This window comes from Hesperophylax consimilis, chromosome 8 (assembly GCF_061612785.1).
Source record: "Hesperophylax consimilis isolate HC1 chromosome 8, BYU_Hcon_1.0, whole genome shotgun sequence".
In the NCBI taxonomy this organism is placed as follows: Eukaryota; Metazoa; Arthropoda; class Insecta; order Trichoptera; family Limnephilidae; genus Hesperophylax; species Hesperophylax consimilis.
In genome coordinates this window covers 37039875-37063083 of record NC_142843.1, presented here as the reverse complement: position 1 = coordinate 37063083, position 23209 = coordinate 37039875, and the positions used below count along the sequence as shown (strand labels likewise).

Here is a 23209-nt window from a genome sequence, read left to right as displayed (position 1 = left end):
ACAATCTTGGTGTTTTCAGATCTCATTTTATTTAGCTAGCTCCTAGTTAGGTCGACTACCGAATCACCATTGTAATACGCGAAGTATTAATAAATCCCTGATTTAATACAAAGAACCTTTTATTTAAAATCTCCTTCTACGACGAGTTGGAGAACTGTTTGTGGGAACACAACAGCTGGCGCCGCCGTAGAATAAATCGGTGGATTTCTTTGTTGCCACACGACAGCAGAAAGTGCAACCAGGAGCGAGTGGGCTGAAGTCACGGGCGTGACTTGCAATTTTTTTCTCTTCGTGGAGAAGGGGAAAAGTGCATTGGATCTCAGGACCAAGGATCGGCGTAGTAATTATCTGTACCAGAGGCAGATTACTAAACCAGGAAAAAGACGTGAAAGAACCAGGAAAGAACCAGGAAAGGACCAGGAAAGAACAATTTTTCACGGCCAAGGCAAGGGGTGACTCCAAAAAGTACATCAACGACTATCCGAGGGAAGACTTGTTTGGACAAGGCGCCAAGAAGAGATAAAAAGTCTATTTTATTATTTTTTTTTTGTTACTGCGGTCCGTTTTCTTTTTTGGATATGGATTCGGGCAGGATATCGGGTTTCAACCATCTCATTGGAGACTGGACGGTTTTCAAGTTACAGATTGAGCAATTTTTCGTCATAAATGATGAGAATTTAAACACAGTTAAAAAAAAGGCTGTTCTGTTGAATCTGTTAGAGCCAGAAACGCTCTCTTTGCTGATTAATTTGTGTTTTCCGCTTAAGGTAACGTTGATTTATCGTTTGAGAAGTTATTGGCACTTCTTGATAAACATTGCAGTAGAAAACATTCTGTTTTTAAAAAACGAGAAACATTTTTGGCAAAAAAACAGCAGATTGGGGAATAGATTAGAAAAAAAGCCAATCTAATCAGATTAGGAATTTTGTTGGTGTAAAGATTTCAGACAACCGAATAAAGGTTCTTGGGCTAAAGGTATTGTCAAGAAAAGACTTGGAAAAAACTATATATTTTTAAAATTTTAGGAAGTCAGATCTCTTGGAAAAGACACATAGATCAGCTGAGGAAGTGTTCTGTGCATTGGAGAGATGAAACAACAGCAGACCCTACCGCGTCTGATATGTCGAAATGCTGTGCAGACGAACTGGAGAAGTCACTCTTATTGATGGGTTTTTACCGATGTTCTCCTGATTTCAGGTCTCCAGAGGGAATCAGAAGTCCACCACAACTCCAGCCAACTTCTTGGGTTGGAAGGCTACGTCCTAGACGTCCTTGAAATTACCTCCAGGAAAAATACACCTACTTGTGAATACGACAGCAGTGATAATAGAATTTTTTGGTGTTTTTTGGTTTATGTGAAATATTTAGAGACACATGTTGGTGAATTTTATAGACTATTTATTTTAAAAGTATGTATAAGGATAAAATATCTTAGCCAGGTTTTGAGATAGCCAGGGGAGGATGTTGGGAAGTAAGAGCTTCACAGATGCACTCATAGAGGGCAGTGCATAGAGGTTGCTTGGAAGTCCACAAGATGGCAGTTAGTAGCCAGTAGTCGTCAGGGCCAATTAGAATGCTCCCAGACAATCTTGGTGTTTTCAGAACTTATTTAGCCAGCTCCTAGTTAGGTCAACTATCAAGTCACCACTGTCATACGCGAAGTATTAATAAATTCCTGATTTAACACAAAGAACCTATTATTTAAAATCTCCTTCCACGACGAGTTGGAGAACTGTTTATAGGAACACAACAGGTGACATTACAAAAATGCCATCAAAAATACTAATATCGTTGGGTGTACATCCTGCTTAACTGTGGTTCAATGATCTCAAATTTGCTTTGAATTTAAGGGTTATTTTCAAAACTAGAAACTGTGTGAAGAATTCAGACAAATGATAAATTAGGTACATACCTTTAACATAATATTTTATAACATAACATAATTGGAGTGATTTTTGTCAAGAATTCAGACTTGCGCTAGTGTTTAGTAATTGTTCAGAATGAAGTGTCTTTTCAAAAAGACTAATACTTTTTATATGCGGGAAGCTATATCTTTTTTTTCAAACGAAGAGGACAAAGTAGTTAACAATAATATTCAATGCCCAGAGTTGCTAAACAAGATTCAATTTCGTTCAACACTGTTTTATGTCCTGTTTCGGGTGGATCAATGCAAAACGAACTCTAAGTAGAATTCTTGCCTGATACTTTGCAACAATTATAGTAGCGTATTATCCAAGGTGGATATTTTCAGTTGCGAACTTACCAAATACAAGACTCGACCACCATAATACGTACATGTGTCTAGTGCGGTAGTCGAAAAGCATGTAAAAAACTGTATTCAAATATATTTTATGAAAAAAGAAAAAAAAAAAAAAAAAGGCCCATAAAATATTTCTCTGATTATGATTTAAGATTTTCACGGCCAAAAGTATTTTTGTTATTTGTTTTTGGGGTATTATGCCGTGTTGCGCTAACTCCTTCTTTAGCCAACGTTTCGGACAGCATTGCAGTGTCCATCATCAGGGCAGATGTCTTATTTGAGGTTGTGTTAAAATGTGAGCTTAAGTATGAGGTTGTGATACCGTGTTGCCAGCTCCAACCCTCTGAGCTAACATTAACGTATCATTTTTTTATTTGTGGTTTTCTTCGTTTAGCTCTGGTGTATCCGTCAATTACCGGATACCAAGAACTATTAAGCTTAGCTCCATCGTCTCTATTAATGTTTACGGGATTTTTATGAATTTCAATGGCCTCCGTAATCAGCCGTGCTCTATAAGTTTTCGGTCTCCCCAGGATTTCAGGAACAAATCCAAAGTAATGCCCGGTGTCAATCAAATGCTCGGCAATTGCCGATTTGTCAGGGTGGCCGAGTTTACAAGCTCTGAAGTGTTCCGAAATTCTTTTGGAGATAGTCCGCTCTGTCTGGCCTACATAGACCTTGTCACATCCGGAACAGCTGAGTTTATACACTCCATCTGTTTCCAGAGGAAACTTAGTCTTTGCAGACCTCAGTAAGTCCTGTATCTTTGTTGTTGTTCCGAAGACAGTCTTGATATTTTCCTTTCTCAAAAGCTTGGCAATTTTGTCTGTCACATTGTGCACATAAGGCAGGAAGGCACAGCCTTTCGACTCTTGTTCAACTCTGTCTTCGTTTGGTGCAGATTTGGCTCTTATGATTTGCCTTGTCTGACTTGCTGGGTAGCCGTTACGCTCCAGTGCATCGGTCAGCTTCGTAAGTTCCGCTCCGATTTTATGTTCTTCGCATATTCTGGTCGCTCGGGTCACCAATGTATGGATAAGTCCTCTCTTCTGCGCTGGGTGGTGGTGCGAATCAGCGTGTAAGTACCGATTCGTATGGGTTGGTTTCCTATATACAGTATGCCCTAGGCTACCATCGTGTTTCCGCATCACCTCCACATCTAGAAAGGGCAGGATTTTATCTTCGTTTTCCAGTTCCATTGTGAATTTAATTTTGCTGTGGAGAGAAATACCCCGCCCCAATATCACGAAAGGAGAGTTTATGGCCCTAAAAGAATTACGCGCCAATGAGGAAATCTTGGTTCTGCCAGCCGATAAAGGAAATGCCACTGTCGTGATTAATACGGCAGACTACACAAAGAAGATGGAAGACCTCTTGTGCGATTCAGGCACCTATAAGAAGATTAAAAACAACCCCACCAACAAGATTGACATAAAGACAAGGGAACTAGTGAAAGCTTCTAGCATCAGGAAAGAGGATTGGTCTAAGCTTTTTGTAAAAGCCTCTAGAACTCCTGCCCTGTATGGTCTCCCAAAAATACATAAAAAGGAAATCCCAATGAGACCGATTGTCAGCGCTATTGGCGCTCCTACATACAAACTTTCCCAATACCTCTCAAGATTACTGCAGATGCAAACTGGTAAAACTGAATCGTGGATTAAGGATTCAACAGATCTGATAAGTAAGCTCAAGAAAGTTAAGACTGAGGAAGGAGATATTCTGGTCAGCTTTGACGTCGTGTCACTTTTCACAAATGTGCCTCTAGAAGACTCCATGACAATGCTCAGGGAGATATATGAGGAAGACATTTGCAAACTTTTTGAACACTGCCTCAAAACGGGATACTTTGCATTTCAGGGTGAACTATTTGAGCAATTGGAGGGAGTTGCGATGGGCAGTCCGTTATCGCCAGTACTAGCCAACTTTTTTATGGAGAAGTTTGAAGAAGTGGCACTCGACACAGCTTCGGCTGTCCCTAAAGTATGGTGGCGCTACGTCGACGATGTCTTCGCCATTTGGCCTCATGGAACGGAGAAACTAAACGAATTCCTGGACCATCTTAATTCTCTCCACAGCAAAATTAAATTCACAATGGAACTGGAAAACGAAGATAAAATCCTGCCCTTTCTAGATGTGGAGGTGATGCGGAAACACGATGGTAGCCTAGGGCATACTGTATATAGGAAACCAACCCATACGAATCGGTACTTACACGCTGATTCGCACCACCACCCAGCGCAGAAGAGAGGACTTATCCATACATTGGTGACCCGAGCGACCAGAATATGCGAAGAACATAAAATCGGAGCGGAACTTACGAAGCTGACCGATGCACTGGAGCGTAACGGCTACCCAGCAAGTCAGACAAGGCAAATCATAAGAGCCAAATCTGCACCAAACGAAGACAGAGTTGAACAAGAGTCGAAAGGCTGTGCCTTCCTGCCTTATGTGCACAATGTGACAGACAAAATTGCCAAGCTTTTGAGAAAGGAAAATATCAAGACTGTCTTCGGAACAACAACAAAGATACAGGACTTACTGAGGTCTGCAAAGACTAAGTTTCCTCTGGAAACAGATGGAGTGTATAAACTCAGCTGTTCCGGATGTGACAAGGTCTATGTAGGCCAGACAGAGCGGACTATCTCCAAAAGAATTTCGGAACACTTCAGAGCTTGTAAACTCGGCCACCCTGACAAATCGGCAATTGCCGAGCATTTGATTGACACCGGGCATTACTTTGGATTTGTTCCTGAAATCCTGGGGAGACCGAAAACTTATAGAGCACGGCTGATTACGGAGGCCATTGAAATTCATAAAAATCCCGTAAACATTAATAGAGACGATGGAGCTAAGCTTAATAGTTCTTGGTATCCGGTAATTGACGGATACACCAGAGCTAAACGAAGAAAACCACAAATAAAAAAATGATACGTTAATGTTAGCTCAGAGGGTTGGAGCTGGCAACACGGTATCACAACCTCATACTTAAGCTCACATTTTAACACAACCTCAAATAAGACATCTGCCCTGATGATGGACACTGCAATGCTGTCCGAAACGTTGGCTAAAGAAGGAGTTAGCGCAACACGGCATAATACCCCAAAAACAAATAACAAAAATATTTCTCTGATTGTTTTTAAATAATGTTATGTCTCTATTGTTTATACCTATTTCTATTATGATTTGATTTATATCTACAACCTCTCTCCATGGATATAAATGTATTGTTGTTCTGTAATTTTTCGTTTTATATAATCTTTTGTTTTGTACAAATTTCTAAATTAATATTCCTTTCTTACAAATTTAATTGACTTATTCCTTACTATGCTGTCTCAGTATAGGTAAAGTCACAAGGAGGAAATCCATAATTGGTTTTATTTTGGCTATATAATACTTTTAATCAAGGAGTGCGTAAGTAAATTTAATTTCGTTTTTAAGCCCGTCAGTGTGGTAGACACTTTCAGTATAACCCTGGTTAAACCACAATTCAGGCTTTACTTCCCCACCATCCTCTTTCCATCTCCTTTCACTCTCACTACCAGACGGTTGGGAGCAGATAAGACTCTTGCGGTATTGGCATTATTTTTTCTAATATTTAAAGTTGAGGAGGCCTGTTTCGAGGTGCGTTTAATATTGTGTCTAATATACTATCTATACTACTTTCTAGTGCGAACACATTCCGTGAAAGGTTTTCGTGCTATAAACACCTATTAAGTATTTTATTTTTAGACGTTTAGAAGAGTCTGTTAGTTGTCTGCGAAACTTCCAAAGATCAGCTGCGGTTTTTACTTTGGTGCGGTTGATAAAGCGAAGTAAAGACTAAAGTGCTGATAGAGTAGAGAAGTGGTGTGGAAACGGGACATCTAAAAATGTAATGTATTTATTTACTTTAATTTTTTTTTGTTTTTTAGTTATTCTTTTAGTGTCTATCCTATCTACATCAATAATAATGATTGGATTATTTATATAGCGCCATTTTCGTAGGGTAATCACCGGAAGGACGTTTCATAACTTAATTTATTTAACCTAAAACCTATAAAACTTACAGCTAATACTATTTCTAGTCACTAATAACTACGATTAATAACTAGTGACAAGGTACATCACTTTTTTGTTGAAACGATCTATATCTGGATCCACTCATATTTTGTTCTGTGCAACCCTTAATCTTTAATTTTTCTAAGAAAACTTCTTTTAACTGCTTTTTTTTTTTTTTGTTTTTTTTTTTTTTTCAAGTGATACTATGTATATACTTAATCTTTAATCTACTTTTTGTTTATCATTATTAAAACTTTTCTTCGGGTCTTTAATATTTTGGTTATACGTAAATTGAAGAAATATGAATAAAAAAGCACTCGATTTTTTAACCTGAATCCTTTTGAAAAATCACTTTAATGTTCCTACCATCCGGGTTTTCCAATTGTCGATTGGTTTTACTCGGCACACCTGTTTTAAACCAGACATTCAACTGATAAGATCATAGATAAGATATAAAATGCATTTTACGAATTCTGCTCCGGTTTGTGAAAAGCCTGCCAACAGCTATCGATGTTTTGTTGGAAAAATATTTTAAAATATGTAATCTACTTATTGTTAATACTGACATTGAAGTTAATAAAATGAAAGCAGACTCAGAGCAGTTCGTGTTGGCGTCACTCACTATGACGTCCAATTTCTTTTCATCAACATAATGATTACACTGGTCAACACATTTTTTGTCCCTTTAACGAAAGTAGCCAAATCTGACAGGAAATTTCACGCTGATTTCAGATATGTGATTAGTTTTTTTCTATCACGTCAGGTTTTTATGGGTTTTAAGTTTTACTAAAATGTGTATTAATTCATATTTATTCGTGAGTTATCATTGATTTTTTTATAATATGGCAAAACTAGGCTCGAATGTCATTTGAATCTCACTAACATGAAAGAGAACTATGAAAACATGAAGCTGCTGTTAACAAAAATTAAATATGTAAAATACGAATGGAAAATATGTGGTGATCTAAAAGTAATAGGGCTCCTACTAGGACTGCAAGCGGGATACACAAAGTATTGTTATTTTCTGTGCGAGTGGGACAGAAGAGACAGGAAAGACCAAGGACTGGCCTACTAGAAAGCACCTTAAACCTGGCACGAAGAATGATCAACATGCTCCCTTAGTAAAATCTAAAGATATCTTACTTCTACCCTTACACATTAAATTGGGTTTGATGAAATTTTTTTTAAAGGCTTGTCTGAGGATGGAAATGGCATGATTTACTTACAGCAAAAGTTTCCTAAGATCAGCGACGCAAAAATCAAAGAAGGAATATTCGTGGGACCACAAATAAGGGAGATCTTGACTGATCCGAATTTTATAACAGTGTTGAGAACAGTCGAGCTAGCCGCTTGGTCAGCCTTCAAGAATGTTGTCGAGAACTTTCTTAGAAGTCATAAAAGTGAAGACTATATCAGCATTGTATCTGAAATTCTCATGGCCTATAAAATATGGGATGTAACATGTCACTAAAAATACACTTTCTTCACTCTCATTTGAATTTTTTCCCCGAAAATATGGGAGATGTCAGTGACGAGCACGGCGAACGATTTCACCAGGACATTGCGGCTATGGAAAAGCGATACCAAGGAAAGTGGAGTCCATCTATGCTAGCAGACTATTGCTGAACCCTATAGAGAGACTCTTAAGATACTCACAAGCCCAAATCAGGAGAAAAAAATTTAATTTAATTAGTTTTGAAATTTTGTTAAGTAAGTACCCGTCATACTAAGGAAGAATTATGTAAAAAAACATTGTTAATTAATAAAAAAACTTGACCTATAAAATTTTTTTTTTGTTTCATTTCGTATTTATGGATACTAAATACATATAAAAAAATTAGCTATGCTTAAGGGACTGCACTTAAAAAAATAAATGTCGACCAGTGTTATTTGGTTATAAAATGTTTTTTATAACCAAATAAGATTGATTAATTAATTATCCACATACATACAAGATTTCCTATTTTAAAAATCTTAACATTTGGAATGATTGATACCTGTACAAAATAGTCTAAAGGTTTTTTAAATAACTGATAATATATATCTACTGTTTTAGAAATTTAATTATGCAATGATGTGCTAGAACATCTTTTCTTACTGTGTGGTATCTCGAACAAGCCGTGAATCAAATAGCGTAGTCAGCTTATAGGATGTTTTGTCTAAGCCTATTTTATTCATTTAATGCTTTTTATGGTATCATTAGGTACCTACCAATTATATTTTTTGTTTTATTTCACCTTATTTTTATTTTTTATTGTTCTTTTTTCTCATGTTATATGGCAGACTGGGATTGTTTTACACTCCTAGTCCTTGTGGATTAAAACTTAAATAAATAAATAATAAGTTGACCGGTCAGTGGCTTAGTTGGCATTGCGTCTGGGACCCACCCAGGTGTAGTGTGTTCAATTCCTCCATTACGACACAAACAACATTTTCCGCTTACTGTGATTATTGTAGGAGATTTTCAAATATTGTCAGGTTATTCGTGACCTGGAAATGTTTGTCTTTCTTTAAAAATAAATAATAATGGAGTCTTTTAAAATTGTTTTCCAGAAGCTAAAATGGCAGACAAAAAATGCAGCAAAAAGCTGCAGATAGCAAAGGATGAAATACAGAAGCCCGAGGAGCAGCAGCAGGTGGAGGTGGTGGAGGAGGTCATTCAGGTCAAGAAAGTGACCCCAGTCCACAACTTCATCATGGCGCCAGTCCAGGAGTGTCCAGAAGGATACGGGATGGACGCAATGGGAGAGCTGAGGCCAATGTTTTAGATTAGATGTATTTCTCTTCCCATCTGAATCCAACTTTTGAGATAAAATGTATTTCTAATTACACAAAACAGTGAACATTTCGACACGCCTCCCGACGGTGAGCAACCTGTAATCTGTAATCTTTAAGGACAGCTGTAAAGCCAGTCTTTCGACTAAATGGAAATGTAATCTAAAACATAAATATCAAAATATTGTTATATTTTTATTTTTTTGCAAGTATATAACACGTTAAGAATCTATCGTTAATTTTATTTTAAGTTATACCGTTTTGAATTTATTTTTTATGTTAATACCGCACAGGAGTCCCAACTGCTCCCAAGTGTCTGGAGCAAGTGATACTATGGCTTCCCCAATTGGGGTATGTTGAAAGGCTGAATATAGTGGGGAGGGAAAGGAAACGAGGAAGAGGAAGGTGGGGGAGTGCCTGGTTATTCAGATCTAATCACCAAACACGGCTAAAGCCATTTCAAGTAACATTTCAATTATGAATGGTGGTCTTACACCAGGGAGATACATTGAGAGTATCTTCCAATCTGAAACGTGCGTCAAGTATACTATATATTATTTTAAATTAATAAATTATGAAACTACGCAAATTCATCAAATAAAATTTACTTGCGCAGGCAGGGATTTGAAACCGCGACCTTCGGATTGCTAGTCCAGAGCCTAATGTAGACATGCTCTGATAACTGATCTTGTATTATAAATATTCTTAACTAGTAGGTACATAAAGAAATCACAAATTGAAGTCATATTTTAATTGCTGTTAGTCAGATGCCAATCTACTATTTGATTAAGCTGATAAGAACTTTGATATAAAGCGATAACAATAATAAGATAAGAACTTTGATAAAATTATATATCAAAGCGATAACTACGATGGCTAAATGATAAAAAATAGAACCTGTTAATTTATATGAAAATGAATTTAAAAGATAATATTTAATTAGTCTATTAACGTCAATAGTCACTATCACTAATATTTTTATTACGAACATTTTTGGTTGTTCATTATTCATTATCAACGAACATAATTTTAAAATCTATTGAAAATTAATCTATTATCATATTATTTTATAATTATTATTACTTTTTGCTGTGTTCTATATTTAAACTCCATTGTGAAAGCAAAAAGGAACAAAGTTTCAATTGTTTTAGACGGTTGCACTAGGGTTTATTCATCCCCTTTCAACACAAGTCTTGGGCTGTCTCCAATATAATTTTGCGATTACAATTAATTTATGTCAGTATTAGATAATGATCTCTAAATAGTATAAAATAATGTCCCTATCCGCGTCTGTCTGTTTGTGCGCTTAGTTCTTCTAAACTAGGCAACGGATTTTAGGAGAGTTTTAACTATCATGTAGAGAATTTCTTCTGGAAGGCTTGTATATATAATACATGCATATTATATTTACGGAAAGTAGAGAAAAGTCGACATTAATCCTAGAATTCACAACGTCAATTTTTGTTTACTCCAAATCATTCAATTCACTGTGATGTTTGGGCTTCTAGAAGGGTTTTTCGTTCCATGTAAAACTCTGCGTCGAAGGGGTAATACTTGTGAGTGTCTCCACGGCTAAAAATCATTCAATTCACTACGATGTCCGGGCTTCTAGAAGGGTTTTTCGTTCCATTTAAAACTCTGCGACGAAGGGGTAATACTTGTGAGTGTCCCCACGGCTAAAAAATAAATTAACTATATATTAATAATGGGGTATTTTTACAAACAATGAATACCGTTAAAAATGGGTGGAAGCTGTTACCAAGTTACGCCTGTGAATAAATGAACATATTGTTTTGGCGTCAAAACTAAAATGGAACATTTTAATTTTAATTGTTATTAAAAAAATATTCGTCAACATAAAAATACTTTCATCATCGCAATGTTTTCTCAATATATTTCAAGAGTAAAAAACGAACGGATGATATTAAATTTGACCTCAAAAAGTTCAATTTCGGTCCTGATTTACTCGAAAACGAAAAAGGTCAAATCAAAACATTTTTATCACTCAGTTCTTAAGTTTTTTAACTTCAATTTTGGGAACTAACATGTTGGAACTAACTACTACTAGACTATTTCCATACCGACATTGACGGCCTACGTGGTTGAGTGGTAATCCGGAAGTCGCGGGTTCAAATCCCTGTGTGCACAGGTAAATTATATATTTTTTAATTTATGTTATTTCAAAATATATTAATTGAAAATAAAATGAAGTATATTTGCGGCACTTCCAGAATGGTTAATACTTCCAGTTTCGCCCTGGTGAAAGACCAGCTTTAATAATTGAAGGCTCTAGTCGTGTTCGGTAACCAGATGTGAATAACCAGGAGCTTCGCCACCTTCCTCTACCCCATCCCCTTCCCATCCCCATTACATCCCACGACTTACCCGGTCATCGTCAAGTAACGTCCGTTGCAGTCCATGGCATTGAGGAGTTCAATCTCTTCACGAGAGAGGTTGAAGTCGAATACCTCAAAGTTTTGCTGAAGTCTCTCCTTCCTCACTGATTTGGGAATGACAGAGAATCCTCGGTCTATCTGATACCTGCAAAATAAAGATTATTCAGGTTGCCTTCTATCAATTTTCATTTCTTTCACGGGATCTGTCATTGAGATTATTGAGGAGTGAGTGAGTATTCAAATGAGAGTGAATGTGTTCGTGAGATCCGTTTCTTTCGCGGGATCTGTCACCTTGACTGCTGACAGCCGCGTGACAACGGCAGCTCCCTGAGGAGTATCTGAGGAGTGGGTAGCAGATCACGGCATATCATTTATGCAACGCCCACACGTATGTATAACATATCTGTCTCGTGTAAGACGACAGTGTGGGATTGAATGGCGAGCGATATGGTGGTATTATATAGGGTGACATTACAAAAATTACATCAAAAATACTTATATCGTTGGGTGACCATATTGAAATTACATCAAATAAAGCTTTAAAACTTTTGGGTTTTGTTATAAGAATTTGCAGCCAATTTCAAAATATTCAAACCTATAAAAAATTGTATATATCATTGGTTAGGAGTCAAACTGAGTACAACTCGACAGTGTGGGCACCTAGTTACGCTAGTCATTTACTCACGATAGAAAGAATTCAAAATAAATTCTAAAGATTTATTATTTTCAGAATGGATATTACAAGGGAATGTGTCAATTAGGATTATCTGCTATGTCAACTCAATTTATTAAAATTATCTGTACGTAGAATAGTTAATGACCTAACATGTTTAAATAAAATCATAAATTCAATAATTGACAGTCCCGAACTTGATTTTTTTTACACATACCTCGAAAAGTAACATCGATGCATTATATCTACCGTTCTATTGTGATAACTCCAACACAGAATCACAATTATGTACAAAATTTGGGTAATGACTACAAAGATGTTGTTGATATGTTCAACACATCATTCATCAAATATAAACTGGTCATTACCCAAATTATTTCAGAAAGAAGAACACCAAATTTAATATAATTTAAATATACGAACAACGCAGCTCTGTTTATCTTACCAATGTATTGTAATTTTCCTAGTGTTATATTTTTCCTTCTTGCATGGTGGAGTATCTAGTTTCGATTTTATTGAGTTTTTCTTATTTAGATTTCCTTTGTAAAAAAATAAAAATAAATAACATGTAAAAGAACAGCCAGGCGTGAAATTATAAATAAATAAATTAGTGTGTAGGACAGTCAGCAAACTAATATCCATTCTATTAACCTCTCAAAATCTCTAAGTTGGTAGAAACATAATTACTAGCTGACCCCGCTTCTGAACTGGAGGGGCGAACCCATATACTAGAGACATCTCTTAGATGACTCCATAAACTTTATGAGAAACTAGCATTAGAGCCATCTATGATACGTAGCTCGAACAATCACAGTAATAAAACTTACCTGATTAGAATTTGCGCAACAGACTTATGGTACTTTTCAGACAGGCGTTTGAGACGAGCGTCCTCGAGGAGCACCTTGTCCTCAGCCCTGATGACGGGGCGGGCAGGAGCCCCCAGAGGGCTATAACATGTGAGGACTATACCACGTTCTTCCATCCAGGATGCTAGTTTCACCTGAGAAAGATACGGGTGACATTCCACCTGGAAAGAAACTATGATTAGACTCGTTAGACAGAGGTAAAGGAAAATTCGTTTTTGTGGAGGAATCGAACTCAACTGTTGAGGCCACAACAAGATTAGCCAAAAACATTAAAAAAATCAACACGTTTTAAAAGAATGACAAACATTCCCGGGTTACGAATAACAATAATTTACAATATTTTAAATCTCCTACTACCCCCACAGTGAGCGGAAAATGTTGCGATGGAGGACTTAGCCAGCCGAGGAATTGTACAAACTGCGCCTGGGTGGGACCCAAACGCGATGTCCACTCAGCCACCGACCGGTATTGTTTATTAATAGATGTACATACATATTTTTTGGTTTGGTTTTGGATTGAAACTTCCTCCCCATTGACTAGTTCTTAACTGCTATGAACTTAAAAATGTTTCTTCTTTTGTTCTTTTTGTTCTATTCTTTTTTTGTTCTTTTACGGAGGATTGAACCTTCCTCTCCATGGACTGGCTAAAATGAGTTAACCGCTAAAATGAGTAAATGAGTAAATCACTTAAGCCAAATCCTAATTGTATGGTACCGAAATTTATTTCGTACATTAACTGCTACAAATTTTTATAATATCATCCAATTTCAGAGAAATGCATATGTGTGCGCGCGTGTGTGTGCGTGAGTCCCATCAACTTGTACGAACGTACTGTCATCGACAACGAGTCTATCCACCGAGTTTCAGCTCGATCGGATGTCGGGAAGTGGGTTAATTTAAACTTCCAAGATTCTATTACATTTATTTTTTCATCCAAGAAAACAAAATCTAAATTCAAATAGATGTATTTAAAAAATGACAATAATGGAAACCAAATTTGCTCAAATTGTGGCATGAATTTGAAGTATTTGGGTTCTCCGTTATGTTTTAGACAAAATGAGATTTTGACAAAAACGTAAATGTAAAATAAATTGTCTCGTGGTCGAGGCGCTTCAGCCCAGAAAGAGATTCGGTCTATTTTACAAATGTTCTTCACCAGAGCCGGTAGCTACCTAGCTATTCGTCTCCGGTCCTGCAATCTTCTCCCACTTCCGATCCACCACCATACAGCTTTTTAAAGTTCAAATATTCAACGGAATCGGATTGAATTCAATGTTTCTAAATGTTTCATTCTTTCTTTCACACGGGCACGTCATACTTGGTTTTACCGGTATACCATGAATGCACGAAGTTTAAAACGTGTCTCCACTATGAAAGATCTTGGCATCATGTTTGATAGTAGGCTGACATTTCATACTCATATCGAAATGATGTGTAGTGCTTCACTGAAAATGCTGGGCTTCGTCCTACGCACTGCGATGAATTTTAGAGACACCCGGGTTCTCCAAGTGCTATACATTGCGTTGGTTAGGAGTAGGCTTGAGAGTGGGTCGGTGGTTTGGAGCCCACATCAGGTGAAGTATTCCCTTATGTTGGAGAGAGTGCAGAAGAAATTTCTGAGATTCCTCTACCTGAGGGAGTATGGCTACTACCCGTGGCTCTATCCTACTGACTTTCTCTTGGGCATGCTCGGTATGAACCATCTACGGGTCAGAAGAGATGTGCATATTGTATCACACTTCTTCAAACTGATTCGTGGATGGTTTGAAAATCTGACTATCATGGAGAGTATTAGTCTCTATGTTCCTGATGGTTATCTCCGTCACCGACAGCATAGACTATGCCATCTCCCGGCCTGCAGGACCAACTTGCCAATGGTCATGCCGGTGGGGAGAGCAGTCTTGCTGTTGAACAGAATTAATTCGGATATCGACATATATTATTTAGCATCGGTGAAGCTGCCTTTAAAAGGCAAGCTCTATTGATGCTGGTATAGTTTATACACCGCTAACTATTATGTAATACCATTTTACAAATGTACTTAAAAACGAAATAAAATGTAATTTTGTAATGTTTTTAAAGGAATAAACAAATTGAATTGAATTGAATTGAATGGAATTGAAAAAAAAAAAACTAATCAATATATACTATAAAAGTAAGTGTATAATGTGCGTGCCGCTAGAACTCAGAAACTAGTCCCGTTACAATCGAGGGAGATATATGGTGTGGTAGCCCTCTATCCCCAATCCATGAAGAAGGTTTCCGTTTTTACCTGAAAGGCGTACTTTGGACTATATAAAGGCTGGAAGTTGCGCCCTCTAGATATTTATAAAACACTACAGAACATTCGAAAATATTCGAGAGTATTCCACAACATTCCAGAACATCATAAAACATTCTAGAATGTTCGGGAATAGTCTGTAACGTTCAGGAACATCCCGGAACAGCCCAGATCATAATGAACTAAAAACGGGTTTGCACGCCGTTTCCTGATAAACTTTTAGTAAATTTGTAATCGTGACAATAAATAGTATCTCAAAAGAGTATAAAACAAAGTCACTATCCGCGTCTGTCTGTCTGTAAGCTTAGTACTTCTAAACTATGCAACGGAGTTTGATAGGGTTTTCACTATCATTTATAGAATTTCTTCCGGAAGGTTTATACATATACAATATATAGATATTAGCTAGTTTTTTTAATAAAACAAATCACACCCGTAGTACACATTTGCTATACCTTTCGAAATACATAAAAAAACTAATATATAAAACCACAGACATATGAATATATAGACTAGAAATTAAAGGTGAGGGGTAAAATCAACTGTTGAAGAACGAAGGGGGTAAAGCTGACTGTGATTCGTCAATAAATCAATCTGACAGTAAATAGGCATCTCGCATTATAATATCACCATTTAGTTCTTAAAAGTAAAATCTGCTTTTGAATGAATAGACATTTTTACATGGGAGCGCAAATTACTCGCCACGTTATGAACAAATTCGAAAAAAAAAACATTCTTCTATTTTCAGAGTCGAATATTTTGTTTACGTATTTAGTTAAGACACTTTTATAAGTGTTCATAATTTAGTTCCCAGTAACCAACGATGCGTACAGATATATCTCGATGTGATAGTATATGTTTCTACAAACTGATCCATATTATACGATGTAATTACGCTTAAAATAATGCTTACATATGGAATGTAATACGACAACTGGGTTTATTCTCTTTTTCACATCTATTTTTACAAGTTTTCATAGCTAAGCCACCATTTTGCCGTGTTATTTCGTAAAATGCCTCGACCATAGCTCGACGCTAGTTCGAACAAGAATGATGACGTCACATTCTCAAGATTCACGGGAAGCCATACGCGAGCCCAGCCGGCTCCAATGGAACCGGTACGGGGAGTGGGGAATAATACGCTTTTAATCACTTAGGGCAGGTATACTAATATTCATATGTCAATGTATAAAACGCTTTTAAAAGTTCATTGTGTATTTTGGCCCCAAATCCAAAATTAAGTTTTGTATCCAAAAGGCCACACAGATGTTCATTTTAAAATACCTGATTTACGACTGGTGGGATAGTTGCCATTTCCAGTACCCTCTCCAGTTGTTCACTGTTGAAGTTTGATACTCCAATACTCCTCACGAGTCCCTTATAGACCAGCGTCTCCATTGCCTTCCAGACTGTGATGTAGTCGTGGTCACTGTACTGAATGATGCCATCTTCATCACGGGGAACCAGAACGTCTCCATCCTATTCCAACAAATATGGTTCTAGAAAAATTCACCGCGGAAAATTCACCGCGTAGAATGTTCACCGCGTGAAAAATTCACCGCGTGAAAAATCAACCGCGGAAAATTCACCGCGTGAAATGTTCACCGCGTGAAAAATTCACCGCGGGAAAAATTCACCGCACACATGTTACCGTAAAATTCACCGCATACAACAGACAAAACAAAATGTGTGGCTATTACTCTCACAAATTATTTCAGTTAAAAAAACGTGTTTTCCGTGATAAATGAATGGTGGGCGGAGAATTTTGACTGATTCCAACTATTGTAAGTATTGCGAGATTTGGACGCATGAAGGTAGTTATTAATTAATATTGAGAATATTAGTTTGTAAGATTAATGAAGAATTATATGTTTTTTTAATGATGGTATGATTGTAAAATCTTGAGTTCAACCTTACTTTATAACCGAAGGGGAAGTGGATGAGATAAAGATCGAGGTAGTCCAGTCCAAACTCGCTGAGAGATTTGCGACACATCGTCTCTACCACGGCAGGATCGTGAAAACTGTTCCATAACTTGGAAGTCACAAACATGTCTTTTCTGCGAATAAAATACAAACACTTTGAACATATAATATAATTTGGGTATTAATTAAAATAGAAATAATCTCAAAATTTTAAATATTTCTTATCCAGGCCTGTTTGATCGTGATTAAGTAATATGTTCTAATAATAATAATTATAACGAATTTATTCCGGAATGTGGGGAGATTTGTGCAATCCCACACATCCCATAAAATATATACAATAATATTACAATAATATACAATAATAAGAACAACACCAAGAAAAGACATCAAGCATTAGATTGACGGGGCCAACAACATTCTCCAGTGCGCTGGAATGCTCGAGTCTGGACTCTGTCGGGATTTCATGATAAGGAAATTTTCAGGGTTATTTGTCCCCTCCCTTCGAGCGGTTCGAGAAGGTTTCAATTATAGGGGGCCAACATCTTTCTCCAGCGCTCCTCGATGCTCGATCCCGGAGTCATACGGGATTCAATGATAAGGACATTTCTGGAGTTGTTGATCCTTATTACCTGCCACCCTGGTTCTTATTAGAGCTGCAAATCCTGGAACTCGCCCTTCTGTGAACATTGAAGAGGCACTGCAGTGTCTGGGAAGTCCGAACATCATACGGTGTGCATTGTTGTATTGTACCCGAAGCCTTTCCATCTCTTTCTCTTTTAGAAGCTGGCCCACAGCTCGCGAGTATACAATGTAGTACAAAAAGCTGAGGTAGGAAGTAGGTAGCAAACCTTTCGACTACTCCTTCCTTGATCTTCTCTGCAATAGCCTCCCCGACCTGCTTCTCGTTCTGATAGAAGTAGGCGCCATCCACGAGGCGGTATCCAATATCAATGGCGTCCTTCACGGCCTGAACCACTTCACCATGCAAACTCTGCACATATCAGAGAAGAAGATAAGTTTTATATTTAGAAAGATGTAGGTTGTAAATAGTGCCACGCTTACGTCAGTCGCTTGCGGTAATACGTAGGTGAGGCAATGAAGAGCTATAGTGTAGCACTATTTCCAGCCTAATGCTGTCATAAAAAAAAAACAAAGTATATTCCTGGAAAGCCAATTCATTAGGTCGTTGAAGGCGCATCGGTAACTCGGTGGACGTTCATTTGAAGAATAAAGGGGGCTTTACATGATGCTTTTTTTCACCCAGTTTCCATATGGGTCGTCTTTTCATGTAGATTCTATTTTGGTATGGATTTTCGTACAGTTTAAGATGGCAGAAGTTATTCGACATCTGCCATTGTTTTACTTCTATATTCGTTTACATTTAAAATAGTGATAAAAATACTAAAATAAGTTGTAACTTCTTTTTAATCATTAAAGAAATTTAGAAATTTTAAGGTTGAACTCATTAAAGTTATACAAAAAATAAATAAAGTTTTGACTTTCATTTAAACATTTTTTTCTTTAACTTATAATATGTGTTTATTACTGATTTTCAATGTGTATTACTATTCGGTATTGTGAATTCCGCGTGTATGTTTGATATTTTGTTGACGGCAACGGTTAAAGCAAATGAAAGATGGTTTCATGTATTCTATGGTAATGTTCAAAGTGTTTTTTTGACAATGTAGCACCGTCCCAAAATATTATTTCTTCTCTAATAATAATAATAATTTTGGCTAATTTATATAATTCCGTTTTCGAGAAAAATCACCTTAAGGGCACTGTATAAATATATTTACTAAATAATGAATACTGGAAGTACTGACTTAAAACTAGTGATTTACATCTAAGACTTATATCTATTGACTTACGACTAAGGCCTTTAACTACTGTCTTACGAGTAAGGCCTATAACTACTATCTTAAAGACTTATATTTCCATATGTAGAAACTTACAACTAACATTAACATTCTAATTTTACTATCGCCAGAAGAAGAAGGAAGTTCTATAATATTATTAGGGTGGTTTTATAATTATTTTTAGTACAAGTGTGCAAAATGCGCTCAATTAGTTTGCTGGATATATATCTTAAATAAATGAAGCCAATGAATTAAATTAATCGTCGATCTTTTCCGCATTTAGATGGTTCATCTGCCAGCAATTCAACCGATTGACTCCTACTGTTATTGTCTATTGTCCATTGGTAGGCAAGTCAATGGCAACTTATGGCAAGTATCTGTATAAAATCGTATGAGTATGAAAATAATGATCGTGTAAAGAAAATATGTTTCATATGGGTACCGACATAGTTTCCATAAGGGGATCGTTGTGAGTTAGTAAAAGTAAGGTGTAAAACACCCATTAGAAACGCAACGCAAATGGCCATTTTAGAAAAAAACTGATTCGTGTAAAACCACATTTAAAAAATCTGAAAGTTCAACGTAGTCCTATTATTAATATTGTCGTAATTGACTTTACAAATCACCGATCTTTTTTTCTCACTCTTTCTAGTTCCTTATACTTACGGTTTTCATCAACACAGGGAGAATGTCACCCATTTCTGCACGCTATTAGAACAAACATTAATAATGTGGAAAGCTGTCAGAAATATCGAAAGAAGGGTTAATGCAGATAACTACATTAATGAAGGACTGAACGCAGTTGGAGCTAACAAAAAAAATGTCCAAAGAAGCGAAGTTAGCAGTCCACAATGGGGTGCTGGTACCTTCCCTGATGTATGTCAGTAATGCATGGAACTGGCAGAGGAAGGATGATAGTAAATTGAATGCTGTAGAAATGAGATCCCTGAGGCGTATTTGTGGTAAAACCATGTATTCTCGTGTGAGAAATGTGGAGATCCGCAAATAATGCAAGGCTTGATGTAAGCATTATGAGTACGATTAAAAAAGGGACGCTTATATGGTTTGGGCATGTAGAGCGAATGAGGAGTGAAAGGAATGTAAGGAGAATATATGACGCAAAAGTGAATGGTAGCAGAAGTCGGGGACGCCCGAGGAAGAGATGATCACGATCAAGTGAATCAGATACTCGAGTCCGGCTATGTTAAGAGTCAGAATAATAGAAAAGTATGTATGAGACGATATGTGAATGTGAATGAGGCAAGGAATGTGTGTCAAGACCGAGTCGTTTGGCGGTCCGTCCTCTCTGCCTACCCCTTCGGAAACGGCGTGATGGTTAGTTAGTTAGTTAATAATAAAAGCTGTTTTTATTTAAGCGTGGTTGTTTCAATGGATGCAATACCACGTACCTATTAAAAATTCAGTTTCAAAAATAACAATTTTAATAACAATAACATAAATAAACCTAATATCAACCATTATGTAATTAATAATGCCGGAACAATGGAGTTGTTGCACTTATTTGTACAAGTTCCTTGGATGCGACCTTCGGCAAAGCGCTGCAATACCCGGGAGTCTTAGAAATAGATAAGCCTTACTTGAAAAGTGCCCAATCCTAGGCAGGGCATGGACAATCCGTTGTTGAAAGTCAGTCCAGTTGTGGGGGACGTCATGATGAGAAGTTAATCAGACTTTAGAAGATACTTTACTGTGCGTTTACTCTTGAACGAAATGGAATGAAAACAACAAAATCATCAGGTATATTCAACTTTCGGCCGATAAAGTTTTAATTTTATTTTCTATTAAATAACAGGGAGAGACTGGTTGAGGAAGACCTTTTTACCTCTCCAGCCGGACTCTCTCTCGGCCCATCGCCTTACACCGCAGTGGGAGAGATGGATTCACTTCTCATACCCTTTTCCGTCCAAGAACTTTCTCTCCTTCCTTTCCCTAAGAAGTCCCACCACACAGCATCGCCAAGGATGGCATATGCCCTGAGGAAATTTCTTCCTGTGTGGGGTTAATGTAAAAAAACAATAAAAACAAACAAACATGCCGGATTATTAATAACTCGATAGTATTTGAACTCTCCTTACTCCCATCGCAAAAAGTTGCTTTTGCATTTTCTCCAATGATGTAGGTTGAATCCGCCAAGCCTGGGAACCCGTCGTCGCGTCTCCTTGGATACTCACCACGTTTATTATCAATTTATTACTTATAACTGCACGTCAAAACATATTTCAGATCTTGGTATTCTTAAATTATTGCTCTTCCAACTTTTGCAAAGCCATATGGGGAAGCTCATGCGATTCCACTATAAAACCAGTCCTCATAACACAAAAGGCAATTCTAAAAATTATACTTAGGATCCCCATCAGAACTCCTACCGACTATGTTTTTAAAACCCTAAATGTAATGACACCAAAACAATTATACGCAAAAGATATACTAATTTACGCATTCAAAAACCAGGACAACTTTACACAGACAAACTCAGACAGACTCACAAGATCCACATTACAACACATGTTACACCAACCTACAACTAAAACAACTTTTGGACAAAGAAATATGCAGTATTATTCTATAAAATTATTTAATGTCCTCCCTTTTGAAATAAAAAACATTAAAAAAATAACTGACTTCAAAAGAAACATTAAGAAATGGATTATGGATAAGGGAAGGAAAAATATAGATTTAATTTTGCAACACAACAAAGATTAAAGCTTGTATTATGTTTTATTTTTTCTCTAAATATTGTTTTTTAATTTTCTATGTAGTAGTTTAACATATGTACTTATACTATTTCAAACATATAACCATGTACAATGTGACCTTAGAACGGGGTACCCCAGTAAGGACACATTATCTTATATAAAAAATTGTTAAATAAAAAAAAAATAAAAAAAATATGGCTAGTGAAACCATACAAATACGAACATATGTAAATTCGAATGTCCGCAAACCCTAACATTAAAGTCAATGCTTTTATCATGTCTGGGATAAGATGTGATTAAAAATATGATGGATTACTTTAAGTTCCTGATACATTCACACCTCGGTACACAGAGATCCGAAAGTAACACTTTCTAGTTATTATTATTGCTTATAAGGTAATGATAATTTGTGTTTTTGAAGTGAAACTTCTTTACGCGCGTCATGCATTTTCGAGGACCGGAGTAAAACCGACTCATGACCGTCACGAAAAACCGTGATCATTTGGTGGTGGGGGTACGGGACCACCACCACCGCTCACCATTCACTGTCGCTCTCTCACCGTAGTCGCTTACTGAGGTGAGGGAGCCACTGACGAACGTTCTCTCTCTCTCTCTTCTCTCTTTTCCTCTCTCTCTAGCCAACGACGCCACGCCAGGCATCAGCTGCTTGCTTCGTGTACTGCGCGGTGAGTGTAATACGAGTGAAATACGTAATTGATTGTGGTTTATTCGTTTTGGAATAGAGTTTTAGTGTCAAAAATGAGTAGTGACGAGATAGAAGTGTAAAAGAATTAATTAATTTTAACATTCGGTTAAAAGAGAGAATGAAATGAAAAGAGAGAGAGAAGAATACTAAAAGTTTCACTTCCGTCGTGCGTAGGCTTGCCACACACTGTATTTTTTTATTTTATTATTTCCGATGCTACTTTTGTCATCGGAATAATGCCTTCAGATGGGCGATACACGATATTACACGGCAGAACTTGTTTTTAAATAAAAAGTTTTTTTGTAAATTTAATAATAATATTGTTGAATATTTAAAAGAAAAAAAATACGGTATAGTATTTAAATAAATACATAATATATTTCTATGCTTTCTATTTATTTATTTCTTACTGTGTTTCTCTTTTGCTTTTGATAACTTGGAGAACTTTTTAATTATTCGGTATTAAACTTGATTAATTATAAATTATTTAAAAAAATCAATCCGTAAAAATGAGTTTTTTTCACAATATTACATCTATTTTTAAATGTTTTTTTAAAACTATATTTTTTTGATTTGGCTGAGGATTGTACCTTCCTTCCCAGAGTTCGGAGTCAACCACACTACCGACTTTGCCAGATGCCGATCGTGTAGAACCGACATTTATTTCGGATATTAACTGCTGTAATGTCATCTGATTTCAGAGAAATGAT

At 36.7% G+C, this 23209-nt stretch overlaps 1 protein-coding gene and 1 long non-coding RNA gene across 2 annotated transcripts; one reads left to right on the top strand and one right to left on the bottom strand.

Annotated features, from left to right (window-relative positions):
* Positions 1–5951: 5951 nt before the first annotated feature.
* LOC149421990 (uncharacterized) lies at positions 5952–9265 on the top strand. Its single transcript, XR_016302519.1, has 2 exons — positions 5952–6131; positions 8852–9265. It is a non-coding gene; the product is annotated as an uncharacterized LOC149421990 (long non-coding RNA).
* Positions 9266–10598: 1333 nt separating this feature from the next.
* Positions 10599–20773, bottom strand: LOC149421989 (aldo-keto reductase 1B-like). The gene is made up of 7 exons (XM_089634637.1): positions 20675–20773; positions 18066–18208; positions 17207–17348; positions 16574–16768; positions 12970–13169; positions 11459–11614; positions 10599–10749 (listed from the first exon to the last, which is right to left on the bottom strand). The coding sequence occupies exons 1-7, from the start codon at positions 20747–20749 to the stop codon at positions 10704–10706; spliced, it is 957 nt and encodes a 318-aa protein (XP_089490763.1). The 5' UTR covers positions 20750–20773; the 3' UTR covers positions 10599–10703.
* Positions 20774–23209: the final 2436 nt, after the last annotated feature.

Coding starts and splice junctions, on each gene's coding strand:
- LOC149421989 (XM_089634637.1), bottom strand. CDS start 20,749: ATGACGTCCCCCACAACTGGACTGACTTTCAACAACGGATTGTCCATG. Junction 18,209..20,674: donor TAGGATTGGGCACTTTTCAA/GTAAGGCTTATC, acceptor TGATATGTGCAG/AGTTTGCATGGTGAAGTGGT. Junction 11,615..12,969: donor GTTGCGCAAATTCTAATCAG/GTAAGTTTTATT, acceptor TTTATTTTGCAG/GTATCAGATAGACCGAGGAT.